This window comes from Ursus americanus, chromosome 20 (assembly GCF_024610735.1).
Source record: "Ursus americanus isolate L20-20 chromosome 20, mUrsAme1.1.p, whole genome shotgun sequence".
Taxonomy (NCBI): domain Eukaryota; kingdom Metazoa; phylum Chordata; class Mammalia; order Carnivora; family Ursidae; genus Ursus; species Ursus americanus.
The window spans coordinates 11775008-11796423 of record NC_142146.1 but is presented as its reverse complement, the minus strand read 5'-3'; the positions used below and the strand labels follow the sequence as shown (position 1 = coordinate 11796423).

At 47.5% G+C, this 21416-nt stretch overlaps 1 protein-coding gene across 5 annotated transcripts in view; it reads right to left on the bottom strand.

Annotated features, from left to right (window-relative positions):
- Nucleotides 1-20714, bottom strand: part of TRAK1 (trafficking kinesin protein 1) — a 116153-nt gene extending 95439 nt beyond the window's left edge. The window contains exon 1 of one of the 5 annotated variants that reach the window (XM_045798153.2): nt 20431-20714. Coding sequence is in view for 4 of the 5 variants with exons in the window: in XM_045798149.2 (XP_045654105.1) it covers nt 16793-16883 (91 nt within the window). In the remaining variant the exon portion in view is untranslated. Of the gene's footprint in view, nt 1-16792; nt 17148-20430 lie in introns of those variants that run through there. The other 4 variants (XM_045798149.2, XM_045798150.2, XM_045798151.2 and 1 more) reach the window with 4 other exon arrangements.
- Between the last annotated feature and the right edge of the window lie 702 nt (nt 20715-21416).

Genomic DNA, 21416 nt, shown 5'->3' with positions numbered 1-21416 from the left:
AGGACGAAGCACACCATCTGGATGGTGGCTGACACCAGGAGGGAAGGGAAGAGAGGAGGCGGAGGGGCTGGGCTGAACAAGGACCCCACTTGTCTTGGCGTGCCCAAGACAGCCCCAGTTCGTGCCTGCTGTTCCAGCGTAAGTATCGGTATCACTCTCTGTCATACTCAAAGGTGTCCCTTCTAGAAAACAGTGTGGCAGTTCCTCAGTAAATTAAACACAGAATCACCATATGACCCGGCAATTCCACTCCTGGGTTTATACCCAAAGGGACCGGAAGTGGGTATTCAAACTAACTTTTTTTTTTTTTTTAAAGATTTTATTTATTTATCTGACAGAGAGAGAGACAGCCAGCGAGAGAGGCAACACAAGCAGGGGGAGTGAGAGAGGAAGAAGCAGGCTCCTAGCGGAGGAGCCTGATGTGGGGCTTGATCCCAGAATGCCAGGATCACGCCCTGAGCCGAAGGCAGACGCTTAATGACTGCGCCACCCAGGCGCCCCTCAAACTAACTCTTGTACACGAACGTCACAGCAACACTCTTCCCAGTAGCCAAAAGGTGGAAACAACCCAATGTCGACCAATGGATGAACTGGTAAAGAAAATGTGGTATATCCGTACAACAGAATGTCATTCTGCCATAAAAAGGATAGCTGCTATGATGTGAATGAACACGGAAGACATCATGCGAAGTCAAAGAAGCCAAGACCACACTGGATATGTCTCCCTTTCTACGAAACATCCAGAATACATGAAGTCATTGAGACAGAAAGCAGACTGGTGCCGGAGGCTAAGGGGAGGGAGGAACGGGAATGAGCGCTCACGGGTGGGAAGTTTCCTTTGGGGGGGATGAAATGTTCTGGAAATAGATAGTGTCTACACACATTTGAATGCATCAAATACTAACTGAATTACACACTTTCAAAATGGTTAAGTGGGCAATGTTACATAGATTTTAACACAGTTTAAAAACCCTAATAACAAAAGTGTCCTCGCTGATAGACCACACCGTGATACCATGACACACTTGCTAGAATGGCTAAAACAAAAAAGACAGTAGTGTGAGGCAGAGGGGATGTGAAGAAACTGGGACCCCTGCACACTGTAGATGGGAATGGGAGATGGTACAGATTCTCTGGCGGGTGGTACAGCTCTAAGTCCACTGCAAAATCTCTCAATTATGTACTTACATTGTATGGTTACACAAATTACACCTCAACGAAGCTGTTAAAAATTGTCCTTGCTTGAACAATGATCACCCAAATTTGGGCCAACTACTTAGGAGATCCAAAATTAAAACAACAAAAGCTTATCAAAAACAAATGAGCGTCGTAAGTACCTGTAAATTATTTCTGTACATACCTATATGTTAACAGTCACATCCTCAATACCCTTTTTAAAAAATGTTCATTGCAAAAAAAAGAAACAAAAAAAAACAGACTCTTAAATTCAGAGAATAAGCTGGTGGTTGCCACAGGGGAAGTGGGGGCGGGGTGGGCGAAAGAGATAAAGGGGATTAAGAGTACGTTTATCTTGATGAGCACTGAGAAATGTACAGAAATGGTGACTCATTATATTCTACACCTGAGAACAGACCCCTGTAAATTAATTATATTTGAATTTTAAAATGCTAGATTTTAAAAACGAAAAGATGTTCACTGCATTGCCAAATACAACCTTCATGTCTAGCAAAAGTGCAGTACTTAAGTAAATCATACCCACTTAATGGAATATTATAAAGTCATGAATATCAATTATTTGTTCATTTCTGGGAAAGGGTCACTGGGGCAGAAACCGGAATGAAGATCTAAGGGGGACAGTGTTCCAAGCACAGGGAAGAGTAAATATAAAGAAAAGCCAGAGGCATCCTATGTGGCTGGAGCCCGGGCAGGGAGAGCAATGCAGGTGAGGGGTGACAGGCCACAGCACCCAGAACCTTTAGGCCACAGCAGGAGGCCTGAACTCACTGTGGCCGCAGTGGGCAGCCCCACTACAAGACCGCCATGTTCTGACGCAAGGATTACACAGGCCTCCCTGGCTGCTGTGTGGGCAGACTGAAGGGGCTACCAGTTGGGGATAAGCCAGGATGCTACTGCTACAGTCCAGGCAAGAACCGATGGTGGCTCAGGCTAGAATGACATAGGTAGAAGTGGCTGGATTCAGGAAACACACTGAAGATAGAGGTAACAGTACTTGCCGACGGATGAGAATTGCACAGGTGAGCTTGTCACATATTTAAAAGAAGGAAGGAAAATGTCCAAAAGCACTGGAGATAGTCATTAATTCCAAAACCACTCTGAAAATCTCTTCTCTACTTGCTGTGATTTTATTTCTCTCCCCTCCATATGCCTTGGAAAATTCACTGGTGATGTCATCAATATGTCACGGACATCTCTCCATGACAGTAAATTCTGATCCGCCTCCTTTTAAAGGGCTGCATGGCATTCCATTTTCCGCACTGACCACAATTCAGTTATGTGATACCCCATTCACAAACATTTCATATTTTTGCAATTAAAGAACACTGAAATAAATATCCTTTCCAAATTGGCTGCATCAATTTACATTCCCGTCAACAGTGCACGAGGGTCCCCTTTTTTCCACACCCTCGCCAACACCTGTTGTCTCTTGTCTTTTCCATACAAGCCATTATAACAGCTGTGAGGTGATAACTCATCGTGGTTTTGGTTTGCATTTCCCTGATACCTGGTGATGCTGAACACCTTTTCATGCACCTGTTGGCCGTTTGCATTTATTCCTTAATAATATCCCACATGTTTTCATGGACATATTGGCCATTTACAGTTCTTTTACAGGATTTCACATATATTTTTTCTTGCTTATCTCTTCTTTAATACTGATATACACAAAGAAGCTTTATATTAATCCTCTATCAAATATAGTGCAACTGTTCCCGCCACCCCCCTATTGGCTTGTCCCTCGTCTCGCAACCCTACTCGTGTTTCCTTGGTTTCCCCACACAGCCTTGTGTGCTGCAACGGGACTTTCTAGCAGGAGCTCATATGCTGGTGGTAAGTAGGGAAGTGCTCTTATACTGCACAGGCAGGAGCCCATATGGCCCTATTTTAAAGTTTAAAATAAGCGCTACATGTAGGGCTCCATCTCCAAGAAGGGGCACCCCAGCGTTGCATGGCTCTCAGGCTGCATTTCCTCCTATGCCCACCTTCATGGGAGCTGCAGGGCTCACAGCCTTTGTCCTGCACGGTTTCTGCAGCCTCCCCTTATCTCCCAGTATACTGTTTGTGCTTCGTACGGTCTAGTGTTCTGGTTACAAAGTCACCTAACTCCTGTTATTTCTGGCCTGCAATTATGCAAAACGTGAGAGCTTTTCAGGAACAGATACATCGTGCTACAGCAAGAATCCCTGTCTCAGGCTTAATTTTTAAATTAAGGCTTAATTTTTAAATTAATTTAAATTAAATTAAATTAATTAAATTTATTAAATTAAATTAAATTAAATTATTAATTAAATTATTAATTTAATTTAAATATTATAATGTTATAATATAATTTTATATATATAAATATATATATAAATTTATATATATACATATATACATATACATATATATGTATATATATGTTTTATATATATATGCATATATATATGTATATACATATATAAATTTGTATATATATACATATATATACATATATATGTATATATATAAAAAATATAAATATAAAAAATATATATATTTTATAATATAATTTTATAATATAAAATTAAATATTATAAAATAAAAATATTAATAAATTAATTAAATTAAATTAATTTAATTTAAATTAAATTAAAATTAAAAATTTTTAAATTTTTAAATTAAAATGATGGATCATTTTCTTTTTGTGTTGGTTTGAAACCTGGTTTCATCATTTTCTTTACAGTTCTAGCCTCTGTGTCAGGCTGCAGCCTGGCCTTGCCCGTCTCAAGATTATTACAATATCCAGCGATATTTACTTCTACCACTTTTATGGCTTCATTCTTGACGTTCTATCTTTGAGCCATCTGGATTTTATTGGGTGTGAGAGTGATGGAGGGATCCAGCTGTACTTTTCATAATGATAACAAACTACAGTAATAACAAGGCAAACATGGATGGAGCGCTACCGTCACCATAAAAATCCTACCAGGTGAAATGGCTGTTCTGTGCAGCCAAACCTAATCCTGACTGATACTGGTAGTTACCTGTAAGTCACTAGGAGGTAAATCTCTGTTTCTCTGATTCTCCAGAACAAAGAAAGGATAGCCCATTATACTTCACCTCACCAACCTCCCTCCGCAGCTCTAACCTCCCGTTGATTTAATATGTGGGTTCAGATTCAGTCTCCTGTTTTAAAATTATTAACTTTTTACACTTACACTTGCTTTCTGTTTTCCAAAAACATCTATACCCAGTATTTATAGTTAGCCTCTCTAAAGCTTTCAAGGCAGCCTGAGCGGAGCAGCTGCCAGAATTCAAGGGCCACATCCTCCCACTTGTCCTCTCCTCCCCAAAGTTAGCTTTTACTGTGGAATGAAAGCCAATTAATGTCGAAGGTCAAACTCTGAGATCAACAGTCAGATGTCAAATCAGGAAAAGTTTATGTTATTAATAGAACACAATTTTATAAAATCATAATGCCTACCATGCCTCGACCATTGAATGTGGTCCACTGCTTTATTGTTCGTCTAAATGACTTCCTAGGCAGGAAATTCTGTTTATAGGTGAACAATGGCTACTTTTTCAAAACATGAAGTGAGATCATCTGGATATTAAAAGACTACAAACTCATCCCCAAAACCATTACTACAGCCCGACAATAAGCAGTTAAGCAAAACAGATAAAACCAATAAAACCTGAGTGTGGAATGATTCCATGTTGCTTGAACCAGGTTTCAAACCAACACAAACATAAATTCGAAAAGTAGAAAATTACAAAGGGCGACTCCTCCAAAGCAGAACACAAATGAAGAAATAGAAAGGTATGATAAAGGAGAAAATGTTAAAGCTATGTCCTCAGCTGATGTAGTTCTGAGGCCCAGGTGTCAGGCACAATGAAAGTCTCTACTGGGTATACACCTGCCTAGCACGATGACCATTCAAGAAGATTCCTCGCTCTGCTCTCCAAGGCCAGGGCTGAGCCTGTTAGGGCCAAGAAACCAGGGCAGCAGATTCCAAGAGGTGACCCTCCGAAAGCTCATTAAAAATTCAGCCACACTGTCGGGTGGGGTGTGGATGAGAGCGGATTGGGGGTGATAGCTAAAGGATCTGGGGTTTCTTTTGGGGGTGATGAAACTGTTCTAAAATTGATTGGTGGTAATAACTGCACAACCCTGTGAACGAACTAGAAGCCATAAAATTATACACTTTAAATGGGTGAATTATATCTCAGTGACGTGGTTACACACACAAACACACGAAAATGTAACCACAAGAGACAGGAAAGTAGAGTCACTGAGCATACCTACTACCCTCACTTAGGCACACCTCAAAGTCCCTCATCAAAAACGCTGTTCGCGAAAGATAAATCTGAATCCAACAGGAAGGTTAAATTGCCTTCCCCACCATCCTTGGAATGACCAAGGATCTTCTAATACCCTTTCCAGACATTTCTATGGAGAACAGGTTAAGCAAAATGACATTTCATACTTAGAAAATAAGCTTTGGCTGCCTAGAAAATTCAATGACAGGGAACAGCAGTTTACAGCTTAACCATGCTGAACAGTGGGTGGGGTATTACTGGACTCACCAGCAGCCTCCCAACTAACAAGGGGTATTCCTCTCTTACTGTTAAGCTGACACCCAGAGAGAAATCAGGGCTTGAACGTCTAAGCCAGGCATCCACCAACTAGGATCCATGGTCAAATCCAGCCCCGGCTTGTTTTCATAAATAAGGGTTTTACTGAAGCCCAGTCCCACACCCATTCCTTTAGGTATCGTCTATGGCTGCTTCCGGCCACCTTGTTGCAACACAGGTCATGTGATCCACGAACCTGAAATATTTACTCTCTGGGCTTTAGGGAAAGGTCTGCCAACCCCTATTCTAGGCCATAGGAGAGATCACTGACTCCCTGAAGCTTCCTGAAGGCCACCGAGGGGCCTCCGCCATTCGAGGATCTTCTAACATCCGGCCGCTCATCTTATTCGCAATTCCTCCTTCACTATCTGCCTTTGGTTTTGGTGCACTGTGAACAAAATACCACTTTGCAGCTCTGTGACTGAGCCGGGCCACAGAACTCGCCTCGGCCGGTCTGGAATGTGAGTGGACGTCACTTACTGCCTGTCCAGCCAGGGACTCTGAATGTGTTGGTTGAGTTTGTGCACGTGGCCCTGTGTTCAGCCAGAAGGGTACGGCCCTAGACAGCCAGGGCCCCTTGAGTCCAAATCCTCAAATGAGAGGTAAGTAAAGCAGACCCGATTGAAGGTCAACCCTCAGGTGACCTACGACCACGATCTAGGAATAAACATTGCAGTAGCCACTGTGGATTTGGGAGTGGTCTGTTGTCCAGCCAAACCTGACTAATACACACTTGGTTTAAAATGACGCAACGTATGATGACTGAGAGCTAGAAGAATAAAGCTGCCTGCATGGCACTGAAATCACACCACCACCAGGACCTCCTAACAAGCAGCTGAAGCAGGAAGACATGGTCATCCTTGGCTCTCATATACTCTCCTCCTTGCAAAAAAATAAAAATTAAAAAAAAAATTAAAAAAAAGAAATTCTGGAATCAACTCCAGCAAAGAGCAGATGGGGCTCAACTAAAATAAAGGTGGAAGGAACAAGACAGAGGAAGGCATGGAGGGGCGGAGGGAGATTTGTTTTGTTCTACACAACAGAAGCTGTCTGCCTTACCTGTCCAATTCTCTGGACAATTGACCTCCTCTTTCCTTCAATCCCTTTCAGAAGTTGCGGACCCCAGAGCACCGCACATGTCTGGCCTCCGGGAAAAGGCTGCCACTCCTGTTGCTGGTGCTTCCCTGGACCACTAGGTGGTGCTGCGTGCACACCTGGGCAGGCCACTCCCAGCCTCCTGGTCCCAGGCAAAAGGAGACTGGGCACCAGAGGACTCCCACACCCTTTCTCAAACTCATACTTGTCCCTTCCCATTTCTAGTCACCACCAACCCCCACATAAATAGGCAGAAATCAAGCGGAAGTAACACTGAGCAACACTGAGTCTTGCTCTGAGCTGGTTCACTCGGGGTCTGGAGTTAGTATCGGCATTCTCTGGCTCCTCCAGCCACAGAGGGTTTCTTTTCTTCCACGGGCTCACTTGAGCCTCACACCACCCCGTGCTCACGCTCACTTGTCCACTTCCGAGACGCTCCCTGGACCGCACGCTCCACGTCTGCCAGCGCACCTGGGCCACCTCTGAAATCTGAAATGCAGATGCCCCCTCCCTGATCATGACCAGCCCCTCCGGCCCCCTCTCCTCACAGTTCCCCCTCATTTATTCCCAACTATGCCACATCAATCACCGCCCCGTGATCCCTCCACTTTGCCTTTATTGTGCCCTTCCCTCCAGCGTGAATCCCACAGCCCTTTGCTTCAACTACCCTCCTTGCTCCATGGTACTTTCACGGCACCCAGCGGACCAAACCCAATTCTGCATGACAGCAAGCGTCCACCTCACCTGCCTGGGCTCCCGGAAGCACCAGGGGAAATCACAAAACACCATGGGACTGGTGCACAGCTCCAGAAGGCTGAGGACTCCCGTGCTCAGGGGGGCCGCCATGCCCAGCACCCCACTGCCCATTCTGACACAGTGCTGGAGTGGCAGGGGTGCAGGAAGAGATGGGCTGGGTGAGGTCTGAAACAGCCTCTCCGCAGGGCAGGAACTCACGGTAAAGGCACCTTCCAGCAGCTTCCCATCGCCCAGAGGGTGAGCGGCCAGTCTCTGCAAGCTCTCCCTCCTTCCTTCTCTCCCCCAGCCTTCGGGTTCCCTCCTGAAGACTTTCAGAGCTCACATGCAAACGCTCAGCTCCTCCTTCCAGTTTAGCTCCATCTGAGAATTCCCTAGACCTACCACACACTGCGTGCACAGTGCTAAGGACCAGTCCCTTCTCTTGCCTGTTCGCTCACCGGCACACTCAGCAGCGCGGCTGGGAAACACCGTTACTAATCTTCCTCTTCTAGCTACACACTAGCGTATCCCAAATCAGCATTATGTAGCCCCTTCACTATTCCAGAATGCGTCCGGGAACAGAAGAGGGTGCCTGTTACCCAGACACAAGAAAGGACTAGTTTACAAGAGGCCACCTTCATGTCCTCCATGTGCCAGAAAAGCACTAGAGAACATTAACCCAGCAGGGCCTATAACTGCTGCCTTCACCTAAGTAGTTCTGGTCGAATGTGGCACAGCTTCCAAAGTCGGCCCGGCTAGATCCACCTGTTGTAAAATTTTTAAAAAAGAAAAAAAGAGCGTGCCTGGGGGGCACTCAGTCGGTTAAACGTTTAACTCTTGATTTCGGCTTAGATCCTGATCTAAGGGTGGTGAGATCGAGCCCTGCATCCGGCTCCACACTCAGCGGGGAGTCTGCTTGAGATTCTCTCTCTCTGCCCCTCCCCCCACATGCTAGTGTGGACTTGCACTCTCTCTCTATAAATAAATAAATATTTTTAAAAAACAAAAAAATAAATAGTTTCTCTTATGGGGGGAAGAGCAGGGGAAGGGGAGTAGGGAGGGTAGAAGAAGGGAGGAAAGGGAGGGCGGACAAAGACAGGAGAGGAAAGAGGAGAAGAAAAAGTAAAAAACAAGGAAGAAAAGGAAAACTGAAAATAGAAGTCCTCTGAGCTAGTTGTCCGGCAACAGGACACCCACTGGTCCCGGCTCTGAGGCAGGTCCTGGTATGATTGAGGTTTAAAAAGCTGGGGCCCTGCAGGCCTTCCCAGAGCCGTCTGGACTGACCACGTGTCCATGTGCGTGTGTTCAGTCTATTTCCCAGGACAGACACCTGTGAAATTTAAAGACTCAAATCACAAAACACACGGTGATCCCTTATTGTATAAGGCACAGGGCACACCCCAGCAGGTGATCCAAAGCCTGACTCCCCACTTCTGGAATTCAGTTCAAGCCGCGCCTGCGGGCAGTAAACCACAAGATGAGGACGACGGACAAGGACTGTAGCAGATTTCCTGGTAAACTGGGCTGGGTGGGGGCACCATCACCGAAATGGGAATTAAGCAGAGACGATAAGTACAAAGAGTCACCACCAATCCTTACTGAACACCTTCCACGCACCGCTGTACTAAGTACTTATCAGGAATCACACTCTGCGTACCAATGACGACTCGGAGGTTCTCACTGTCATCCCATTGTAGAGATGCAGAAACAGGTCCGGAGACTAGCTGACTTGCCCAAGGTCGCACTGTAAATGCTGCAGCTGTAAGACACACCTGGATGTCTCTGCCCCAAAGCCGACATGCCCAGGCCGAGAACCCCAGGAGACCACGCTGCTTCTCCCTTGGGAATACCATGAGAGTCTGTTCGGGCTGAAATACGGGGTTGGTTGGACTTCCCACAGGAGCAAGTTCATGGCACCCTGAGAAAGTCAACCTTTATTTCCACTTAAACCCCATGTATGTCCACTAAGGTTTCAACAGAACCATGTTAGAATAAGCATAAAAGGACAGCACCCTATATATCTTATTAGATGGAAGGAGGCAGGAGCAGGCAAGGACAGTTTTACCAGAACAGCTACTCAGTGAAAACCTAAGGCAACTGGGCATCCTAGAAACCAAAGCAGAGACCTTCCCCCCTACACACACACCAAAAAACAAAACAAAACAAAAAACACCTTCATTATCTAATAAAAAGAAGCATACATAAGCAGGAAAGAAAACAGTTCTAGCAAGAACCCCAAGAGTTCATAAAAAAATTTTTTTAAAGATTTTTTATTTATTTGAAAGAGAGAGAGAGAGAGAGAGATAGCACGAGTGGGGGGAAGGGCAGAGGGGGAGGGAGAAGCAGGCTCACCACTGAGCAAGGAGCCTGATATGGGACTCAGTCCCAGGACCCCAGGATCATGACCTGAGCCAAAGGCAGATGCTTAACCGACTGAGCCATCCAGGTGCCCTGAGTGCATCAAGAAATTTTTGAGACAAATATTCAATAATGTAATGGGAAGTATCTTTGAAATCATTTTTTACAAATGATGCAGAGATTCCAGTCACTTCTACAATCAACTACAGCCTTAAAAAAAAAAAGAAAAGAAAAAAAGAAAACGAGATCATATGCTAAAAGTCTACGAAGACATTTAATGGAGAACATTTCCATCACTGTAGAACGTGCTACTGGGCTTCCTGCAGAGCATCAGAGTTTTCTAGGTATTTCACAGAAATATGTCACTTGCTCCCCCCAGTAAGTCCATCATTCCCATCAGACAGGCAGAGAAACAAATTCTGCCTCCCCAACACTCCAGAAGCCTCCGAGACCCGCCCCTCCCTTAAGCCTCCTGGCAAGGCCTTCCAGTGACAGGAGCCAAATCCGGCCCAGCTTGCCACTCCCTGCAGAGCGGACCCCAGAACACGGACAGCAGTAAAGGCACAAAAAAGGAAGAACAAACCCAGCCGGGCAAAGGAAGGAGGAAGTGAGAGAAGAGCCACGAGCGGGTAAGAGATAAGCACATTTCTGAGAGTCAAATGGGAGCATGCTGATGTCAGAACGGACAGAGTAAGCGTGGGGCCCAGAAATGGGCGGAGGAGCCCTGGGACCGTCTCAGAGACAGCGAGACAGTGAGACAGACGGAAGAGGGGGAAGGGAACCACAAACCAAGGGAGAGCAGAAGGGCAACAGGTGAAACGGCTATGCGACCGGCTATGCAACCCGTGGTCCTTCCCCTTGACCCTCCACCTACCAAGCCAGCCTCAGGCAGCCCAGGGCTTTCCTCCAGGCCAAAGACACACAGATGAATAGACAGTGATAGCGAGACAGACAGACAAAGGACAGATGATAAACAGACAGCAGGCAACACAACCACACAGAAACTGACTCACTGAACACTGACTATGTGCCCACGGCATGCTCAGCCCTCTGCGTGTAGTAACTCAGCGAGTCCTCGCGGCAAGCCGGCGGGGCAGGTACGGGAGACCCTCTCTACCGTCGGCAAAGAATGGAAGGACAGCGTCGATTACTATTCTCTTACGCAGAATTATGGAAGTAACTACTCCATGTGCTAAAAACAGAAACTGTTAAGAAGCATCTCTCTGAGATATGGAAAATAAAAATAAAAACTCCCTCTACGTACTGAGAGGAATATAAATCGAGACCATCTGTGCGCTTGTTTTCACACCTCGGTTGGCAAACCGCGAGGTGTTTGCTAATACCCTGGGTGCAAGGGGGTGCAGGGGGTGTGGGCCCAGACACCCCCGCTTTATCTGAGCAATACAAAAATACAACCTCTCTGGCAACATCCATCAAAACTAAAGTTCCCCACTCCAGAAATTCTCCTCACAAGTGTCTTCATCACATAGTTGCTCAAATATCTGGGAACGACGACCTTACGAGGGACCCTGAATTAGAACCACCCAGCTAAGCTACTCCTAACTTCTCAACCCACAGAAATATGTGAGACTATAAAGGTTTGCTGTTCTAAATGGCCAAGGTCTGGGGAAGTAGGCTACATAAGAGATACATGAGAATGAAATGCTGGTAGGTATAAAAGGCATTTAGGACATCTAGTACATAGTAGGTGCTCTATCAATGTTAGCTCTTACTGCCAATAATCTTCCCACCACAGGGCCTTTGCTCACGCTGTCTTCTCCCCTCCCCACCCTGCGAACTCCTACGTATCCTTCAGACTTCTGCTTAAATACTGCTTTCCCACAGAAACCTTCTTGGAAATACCACTTCAGAAATCCCTTTTACACAATCTTTATCACCCTCTGCTTCTCCTATGAATAACAAATAAATAGTAAATAGTAATTCATGTGACTTTTTTTAAGACATTTTTCCTCTTCTGAAACATAAAAGATTCTCAACCTGGCACACTGCCCTATCCTCTGTACACACAACAGAAACTCAATTATACCTCTTAAAGGTCAACAACCCACTGGAAAAATGAGCAAAGACTAAAAAAACAAGCTGTTTGCAGAAAATAAAACAAAAAAAAAGAGGCACAGACTATCCATAATGAAAAGGTACAAAATAAAATAAAGTACCCTTTTTCATGACTACCTGATGAACCGAGATGAAAAGGGTTGCTGATGCCCACAGGTGGCAAGAAATGGCCACTCCCTCACACTCACACTAGGCACTTAATGGGTGCAGGCTCTCTGGAGGGCAGTGCTGTGACATAGACCAAATCCTAAACGCACATTCCCTGTTACCCTACAGACACATAGGATAGGTGAACCGAAAGATATAAATGCAAGAATGTTCCTTGGAGCACTGTTAAAATGCCAACCCCGGAAATAATGTAAAGGCTCCACCAAGAGGAGTCTGCCCCAAACAGTGGCTCTTGCTTGCACCTTAAGTGCCCAGCACACGGTCAGTTGCCTTTGCAGCTGCCACCTTCCCGGTGATTCCACCTGCAGAGGCGGGACCTGACTGATGATCACGCACCCTGAGGAGGCCATGTGCGTGCACTCACAGCCCAAATCCAGGTCACAGCCCTGTGCTTCAGCTTCTTGTCTGCGTGACAGTGAGCCATGACACTGGTTCTCTTACAATGGCCTTTAGAAGGATTAGTGATCCATTCGTTTGCAATTAATAAAGGATGAATTTAAAAATATGTTATGAAAAGAAACAGTACATCTGAGAATTGCTGGATTAAAAAAATGTTAAGGATGAGAAACAACAGGAGACTTTGTAGCTATTCTAAAGAATAAGGCAATATTATATGTACTGTAATGAATAATCATAGGCAGTCATGTCAACTTTTTAAAAATGCAGATCTGGGTATAGGGTATGGTCCCATTTGTGTTTTTCTGAAAAAGAATTTAGAAAAAAACTTCTTGGAATGATTTAAAAAAAAAAAACGCTAAACTATATAGATGGTAAAGTGACTTATTCTACATTGCTGTACTTTGGTACAATTCGAGTTTTACCACTTGCATGTATTATTTTTATAATTTGAAACCCTAGGGGCGCCTGGGTGGCTCAGTTGGTTAAACGCCTGCCTTTGGCTCAGGTCATGATCCCAGGGTCCTGGAATGGAGCCTGGCATCCGGCTCACTGCTCAGCGGGCAGCCTGCTTCTCCCTCTGCCTCTGTCTGCTGCTCCCCCTGCTTGTGCTCTCTTGCTCTCTCTCTGACAAATACATAAAATCTTTATAATTTGAAACCCTAGTTAAATGAAATTATTTTTAAAAATTTTCACAATGGAGGAAGTTCATTGAAATAGGGTCAGCAAATGACACTGCTGGGTCTAAACCCCACGGACCCCTATTTTACATAAGAGGACAAGCCACTCCACTCTACACCTTCTTAAAGGTACAGGTGATAACGGTACCTAACCCCTGCCCCTGTAGGGTTGTGCCAAGGAAGAAATGAGTTTCCACAGCAGTGCTTGGAAGCCTGCCAGGCACCGAGCAACCACCCGTAAGTGTCAGCCTGTGTTAGCATTTGGCTGTCAACTTGACTGAGCCATGGGATGCCCAGATATTTGGCCAAACATTATTCTGGGTGTTTCTGTGAGGGTATTTTTGGAAGAGATTAACATTTAAATCAGTAGACAGAGTAAAGCAGACTGCCCTCCTTAATGTGGGTGGGCCTCATCCAATCTGGTGAAGGCCTGAATAGAACAAAGAGACCTCGCTCCAGTACGAAAATTCCTCCTGCCTGACTGCCTTGAAGCTGACATCAGCTTTTTCCTGCCTTTGGACTCAAACTGAAACACTGACTCTTCCTCGCTTGCAAGCTGCCAGTCTTTGGCCTGGAGCTACAGCACTGGCTCTCCTGGGTCTCCAGCTTGCTGACGGCAGACCTTGGGACTTCTCAACCTCCATAATCCTGTGAGTCAATTCTTCATAATAAACCTCTTTATATATGTATATCCTGTTGGTTCTGTTTCTCTGGAGAGCCCTGACTAATACATGATTTATGAAATCTGATTCGTTCCAGGTCTAATTACTGCTATAAAGTTCCAGTTCATGATGGTGTCAGCTTGAAGGGCTCAAATTTGTCCATGTTCACACCAGATCGGGGGCAGGAAACACAGACAGGTCTCTCTGGGCCAAGAGTCCCACAGTCACCGCTGAACTGCGCAGACAGGGGAACATCTGAACCCAGCTGCAAGGCCTGCTCCTGTCAGCAGCGCACCCCCTCTCGCTGAGTGCCTGGAAAGCCCCTACAGCAGACCCTGGCCAAGGGGGCAAACAAGGTGCTGAGGCCAGAGGCCCACACCTGGCCCCTCAGCCAGCAAATGCCCCTGAACCCTGGTCTGGTCACATCGAAAAGTGGCTACCTTGACAAAAGCATGTATGAAGCAACCCTCACTCTGATATCTGCAAATCAAATTAATATAAATCCATTATGAAAAAGGAGCATCTGAAAGAACACCATGAGGAATGCTATTTGCGGCTGGGATCAATGTTCTGAAGCCCTGCAGAGCACACCTGATTAATACTGTACGATACGATCACTCTCGGGGCACCTGGGTGGCTCAGTTGGTTAAGCATCTGCCTTCGGCTCAGGTCACGATCCCAGGGTCCTGGGATCGAGTTCCGCGTCAGGCTCCCTGCTCAGTGGGCAGTCTGCTTTTCCCTCTGCCTCTGCCCCTTCCCCCTGCTTGTGTGCGTGTGCTCTCTCTCTAATAAATTAATAAATAAAATCTTTAAAAAAATAAGATTACTCTTTAATTTTGTTTAACATAATTTACTATTTGCCAGCTTCCTAAAATGGTTTAAAATGGGCAAAGACCAACAGGAATATGCTGGATACGTTCAAAACTTGTTTCAAATTCAAAATGAAAACCCGTTAGGAAGATAAACAGATATATAGATATAAATATAGATATAGATATAGATATAGATATATAGATATATTAAGCACCTGGAACTACAGCTTCTGATTGCATGCTAAGAATCTTACTAATACATTTTACCTAAATTTTACAATGTATGTCAAAGATCCTGTATGACAAAAATTCTCCCCACTCACCTCACAATGAGGGACTGAGGGGGCAGGAGGATCAGCTGCTGGCCTCCAAAATCACTTACAGCGTGTTTAAAAGACAGATGTGAACATTTGCATGTTTTGCTGAAGATTAAACATTAGCTCTGGAAATCACCATACGAGGCCTTCCTCCTGCATTCCACGCGCAAAAACCAACTGTTAAACAGAGCAGATTCCACTAAGAAGAAGAAAAGAACATTTCCAAGTTATGAGTTTAGAAAACATGTGTAATTCCCTGGATTCTTTTTTTTTTTAAGATTTTATTTATTTATTTGGCAGAGAGAGAGACAGCCAGCGAGAGAGGGAACACAAGCAGGGGGCGTGGGAGAGGAAGAAGCAGGCTCGCAGCGGAGCAGGGAGCCTAATGCGGGGCTCGATCCCAGGACCCTGGGATCACGCCCTGAGCCGAAGGCAGACGCTTAACGACTGAGACACCCAGGCATCCCATTACCTGGATTCTAACTCCCATTTTCTCACCCCGTGAAAGAAGGGATATTTCATAGTCCATTCTTCTGTCTGTTTCATTCAGCCAAGTACCATTTAGGTTATAACTTCTCAATGGAAAAACACATGAATTTTACACTAGACAGGAACTGATAAGCAAGACGTTAAACTGAATTCATAAAAGACATCTGTGATATTTTCTCTGAGCATGTTTTCAGAGGATAAACCATCAAGTTTGATGGCTTAGGCTTGTGATAGAAAAGGAACAAATCCTAAACAGTGGATCTGCAGAGTGGGAGCTATTCTCGTGGGGCCACCGCTGGTCATCTACACCTCCACCCACCTCCCGTGCTCAGAGCCAGAGCCAGTTCTCATGCTGGACCCAGCAAAATGCTGGCCTTGAGGAGCTATTGGCTGAACAGAATCACAGAACACACCTGGAGGGGCTTTACATAGCCCCCCACACACACTCACAGTACCCCATCACCTCTTACCCAAACTCTTAAACGTCCTGAAAACTGAACCAATTTGAACAGGCCAGAGGGGCCTGCCTCTCAGTGTACTGGCTTTGGGCCCAGACAGCTGTTGGTAAGCGCATGTAGACAGGACAGACACCAGACGCTCATCCCTCATCGGACTCTGATCAGCCCCACCGCAGGGGAGACAAGCCAGAGCAGAGCTGATTCGCACACTCTCCACCGCTGGGGTGTGGATCAGAGGTACGGACGGGGCCAAGCAGGCTTAGTAAAGAAAAAAAAAAAAGGCAAGGCAGAAAAGAGAGGAGGAGGAAGGGAGACACTAACTCTCAAAAAAGTCCTCGCTGACCCAGAAGCCAGGCAAGGTTCTGAGAAACCAGGATGAAGACACAGGATTAGGAAAAACTGAAGAGTCAGAGAGGCCAGAGGGGGTCTTGGAGACCCTCCCCGTGTAGTTGCTGCAAAGAACCACAAAGGGGAAGGCGGTGGGAGCCTGGGAGGCCTGATCCCAACTCAGAGCTGCCCCTCACGGCCCTATGTCACTGCCTCCCCTGAGCCTCCGGGACGAGGGGACGGGGCGGGAGCAGCTGCAAGGACCCTCGGCTCTGCCCCTTGATGATTCAATATTGCCATTTCCCCACCACGTGCCCAAGGACGACCCGCCCAGCAGAACAGAGCAGGAGAGACACTACTTCTCCTGTGGTCTCATCTCCTTTCTGGACGCCCCGCAGAGAAAACAAACAGCAGACAACTTACCGCCTGAGTTCGTCCGAATGAGCTCGCCTTGGCAGAGCGCGGGCAGAGGCTGGGCCCCGACGGGCTGCCCGACCTGAAGCACCAATGCCATGTACAGAAGTCAACTCCAACGGCAATTCAGAGAGAAAGGGGATTCTCCATGCGAACCCCAGCTCGGGCAGGACCTCGGCACAGCCACCCTCCCGTGCCTTCCTCGGCAGCTTTCTCAGTCTGCTTGTCGGGGCAAATCCTGAGATTGTGAGCGGCTCTGGAGGCACAATGGGTTACGTAACTCCAGGCAGCCTGGGCACCCTATCGGCTCATCTCGTTAAACCGCCCCAAAAAGAAAACGACGCACCCAAAAAAATGTGATCTCCTTAAGTTGAGGGGAGGGGGAGGAGCGGGGGCGCAGGGCTTTGTGCTGGACGTGGGGCTTTGTGAAACATTAACGAGGAACAAAAAGTCTGCTGTTCACCTCGCTGCTCGCTGGGAACCGGGGGCGGAGGGTATTCGTCAGAGGCCCTGTGCCAAGTGGGCTCCCGGGACTGCGCTTGGCAAAGCCCCGGGAGCCACAGAGCCGTTCCTGGGGACACTCCAGGTCTCTCTGAGAATATTTTTCACTCTGTGGCCTCCTCTCAGTGACCATCTAGTAAGACTTGAACCTGAGCAGGTCCTGCATCGTCCGGCTGCCCAGCACCTTGAACATGTAACAGGGCCTGTGCTCATGCTTCTGTTTACTGAGCCACTGCCAAACATGACAGCACGGAGCTCCACAGCTCAGTTGTCCTCCGCGCTTGCCACTGACATCCCAGCAAAGAGCCTCCGGGCACCACGCCCCGTGAGGTTTGAAGTTTCAGCACTGCATTCTACCATTTCTTTGTCCTCGGTTGTCACGTTCAGAGAAAGTGAAAACTACTTCAACAGGTTGGATGTTTCCTGGATTTCGCTGGCACAGATGCCACCGGAAGCCCAGGAGTTAGTTCACGTGCTCGGACAAATGAGGACGCAGTCGGGATACTGCCTCCTCCAGGAAGCCCTCCTGGTCGTCCCCCAACCTTTCCTCTCCCAGGCTCGGCCAGGCACCCTCCTCAGTGTGCTCCCACATGCCCATGCTTATCACTGTGCTGACCATGGCGCACAGCGGATTTTCACTCGCTCATCCATCCACCCCACTGGACTGTATTCCTGGGGGCCCAGGGTCGTGACCTGCACGTAAATCTCACCCCTCAGAGCTCAGGGATCTTAGGCAGGATGCTGAACCTCTCATGATTTAATCTCTTTACCTGTAAAAAGGGGATAAGAGACCCCACTAGCCAAGCACTGGCCGCATGAGGTACTATTTTAGTCAATGGGATTCAGGGCTGCACAAAGTCCTTGCCCTCAATATACAAACACATAGTAGCTCATGACTAAATCTGGGGAGGAAGGAAAGGCAGGAAAGGGAGAAGGGGAAAGGAAGTGGTGGACCACTCTTCATTCAGGGCAGTCATGAAAAGGCCTCTAATGAAATGCCCTTTGGAGAAAGTGAAGAGGGAATCATAAGGACATGGGGGGGAGGGGAGGAGGGTAAGGCGATCCAGGTGCTGGGCAGCAGCAAGAACAAAGGTCCTGAGGCAGCACATTCCTGGTGAGTCCAAGGAGTAGCAAGGAGGCCAGTGTGTCTGGGGTGGAGTGGGCACAGATGAGACCGTCAGAGGGGTAGGAAAGCCCTGTCACTTAGACCCCCACAGGCCATGGTCAGATAGGAGACCACTGGAGGTTTGGAGTGGAAGAGGTAAATAAATCATGTGTATTTAGAAAGCCTCTTTGGTGGGTAGACAGAGAACAGACTGCACAGAAGCAAGCGGAGAAGCAGGAGACCCAATCAGGAGGCCATCGCAATAATTCAGACGTAAGAGGAAGGTGGCATGGAACAGGGTAGATGCCGTGGAGCTGGTGAGAAGCTGTCAAATTCTGGACACGCTGAAGACAGAGCCAACAGACTTCCCAGCAAACTGGGGTGTGAAAGATACAGAGGTCATGAATACCTCCAAGGTGTTTGGCCTGGGCAACTGGAAGGACAGAAGTACCATTTATAAAGGCAAGGCAGACCAAAGGAAAAGCAGGCAGAGGCAGAAATTGGTTCATTTTTGGCTGTTCGAGTTTAAGATGCCTATAAGCATCCAGGCAGAGATGTCGTATGTGGAGTTAGACCAACATGCCTGGCCTCCAGGGGAGAGGATTAGTCTGAGGACAGGAGCTAGACAGGGGTCAGCGTGGGGCAGGTTTTAAATCCTGGAGACTGGGGGAGATCACCTAGGGCACGGGTGCTGATGAGAGAGTGAGGGGCTAGAAGGACTGAGCCCCAGGCCCTCCAACATCCCGTCTCGGGAGATGCAACAGCCAGCAAGGAAGGAGAACAGGATAATCAGGGAGCCAAGGGAGGGCCAGATTTCCAGGAGAAGGGAGTGGTCGGCAGTGTCAACTCCTGCTGAAAAGGCAAGAAGATGAAGGCTAAGGACTGACCCCGCACTGGACAAGGCCCTCAGTGCTGGGGGAATGGTGGGCTCGCAGCCTGCTCACACCGGACGCAGGTGAGAACAGAAGAGAAAATGTGGTGAACACAGAGAGGAGCGGAGACACGGGTATGCACACTGGCTGTGGGGGCCGCGAACGGTTCTTTTCACAAAGGGAGAGATCACAGCACGTCTCTGTGCTAATAGGAGAGCTCCATGAACGAAGGGCAACGGGTGACTTGGTGGCGGAGGAGCTGCCGGCAATGTCTCCTTCCAGAAGTGGGCAGGCCAGTAGGGGTGGGATTCAGTGCATGCGCAGAGGGAGGGCCAGTCGTGGGGCTGGAGCTCAACACGAGGGCAAGGCACCCAGGCTGGGATCCTGGGCCATCCCGGTGGCCCTCTGTACTCGGGACACTCCTGACACACAGGAGGTCCCCCGTGCTCAACTGTGGGACAGAGCAGTGGAAAGTTACTGGAGGCAAATCTCCACATTTTCAGCTGTCACTGGGCATTATCTCAAATAGGAGGAGAAAAGTAAACACTGCGGACAAAACAAGAACTGGGGCGAACGTTGCTATGAAGGCATCTGGATGTAACTAACAAGGCTCCTCACTGCTGTGTGTGCACACCGGCCTACGCCATATCTGCTCGGGCTCCAAGCACTGTCCTGATGACCCCACGGGGGAAAAGGAACGAGAAGAGCTCCAGCACGATGCGCTCTGCTCCTGGGACACGGGGAAGGTGTGACTGATGCAGGCTTCTGAAAGAAGCGCTATCCAAGCAAGCCTTGCCAGTAGCCGCCGGGCACTGCGAGCAGTTCCCCATGTTTGCACCCCACAACGCAGCTGTGTGTGATTTCCATTCCACCTGTCTTTATGTGTGAATCAGAAACTGAGCCTCAGCGAGAGGGAGAGGCACCAAACTACACTGAGCATCGCTACAGGCCAAGCAGGCCGCTCAGGGTTCAAAATTCCCATCCTTAACCTCCACGGCAATTCGTCGTCTCACGTTGGTTCTGGATGACGGGTCTCAAAATCCCAAAGCTCAGACATCAGACAGACTCTTTGCACTCAGACCTTTCCTCCCTGGCCCTTCACGCCTCCCCCAGACCCATTCCTGTGGCCACACGTCCCACCCCATCCCCGGCAAGAAAGGCCCCCTTACCGGTGATGGTGCAGGCATCCCGGTACCCTCTGCAGCTGGGAGCATCTTCCACAGCCTCGCTTACATAGTGCTCCTCAGGGATGCCCGGGCTGCAGGCTAGGACTGCATGGTTGCACGCCTCCAAAGGGGGCACAGAGTTGGCCAAAGTGTCGTCGTGCGGAGCTGTGGCGTCCAGCTTGGCAGGTTTCACGGGGAGGTGCCCACTGCCATCGAGGGCCCCGTTGCCGGAGTCTGGGGCAGTCGGGTGGACAGCCCCCGGTAGGTCTGGCACACCAGCAGGGGCTCCTTACAGGGAATCTATGGGACAATCCAGAGAGAAGAGCAGAGTTAGTAGAGTCTCTGGGGAAAAAACAACAACAACAACAACAATAAAATAAGGGCCCTGAGACGATGTGGGTTCAGATCGCAAATTCTGCAAAGTGTGTCCTTCAAACCACGGTATTTCCCATCAAATTCTTCAATTTTGATAAAAGAAACTGCAGTAAATTATGGACACACTTTAGCACAACGGTTCTCAAAGCACGATCCGAGAACCCCTGGGGTTCCCTGAGACCAGTCTGAAGGGCTCACAAGGTCAGAAGATTTTCTAAGGTAGCTCTCATTCTCTCACAGATGCACGTGGAGCTTTCCCAAGCCCACGTGATGCGTGGTGACACCTTTCCCTGAAGGCTGGATAATGGAAATGTGTACTGTATCACTGCGGCTTACATTTTTCTGTTCTGATTTCTAATACAATACATATGAATCAATATAATACCTATGAACAAAAGCTCTTTGGGATCTGCAATGATTTTTAAGGGATCCTGGGACCAGCAAAGTTTGAGAATTACTGTTCCAGTATATAATGTGTCTACAGTTGGTTTTTTTTTAATAAGAAAGAAAACAGAAAGAGGGGAAAGCTAACGGACATTTTACCCAACACCGACACAGCACAATCAGTTCTGAAAGAAAACTACGGCCCTAGGTCTGTGACCTTTTCCTTCCCG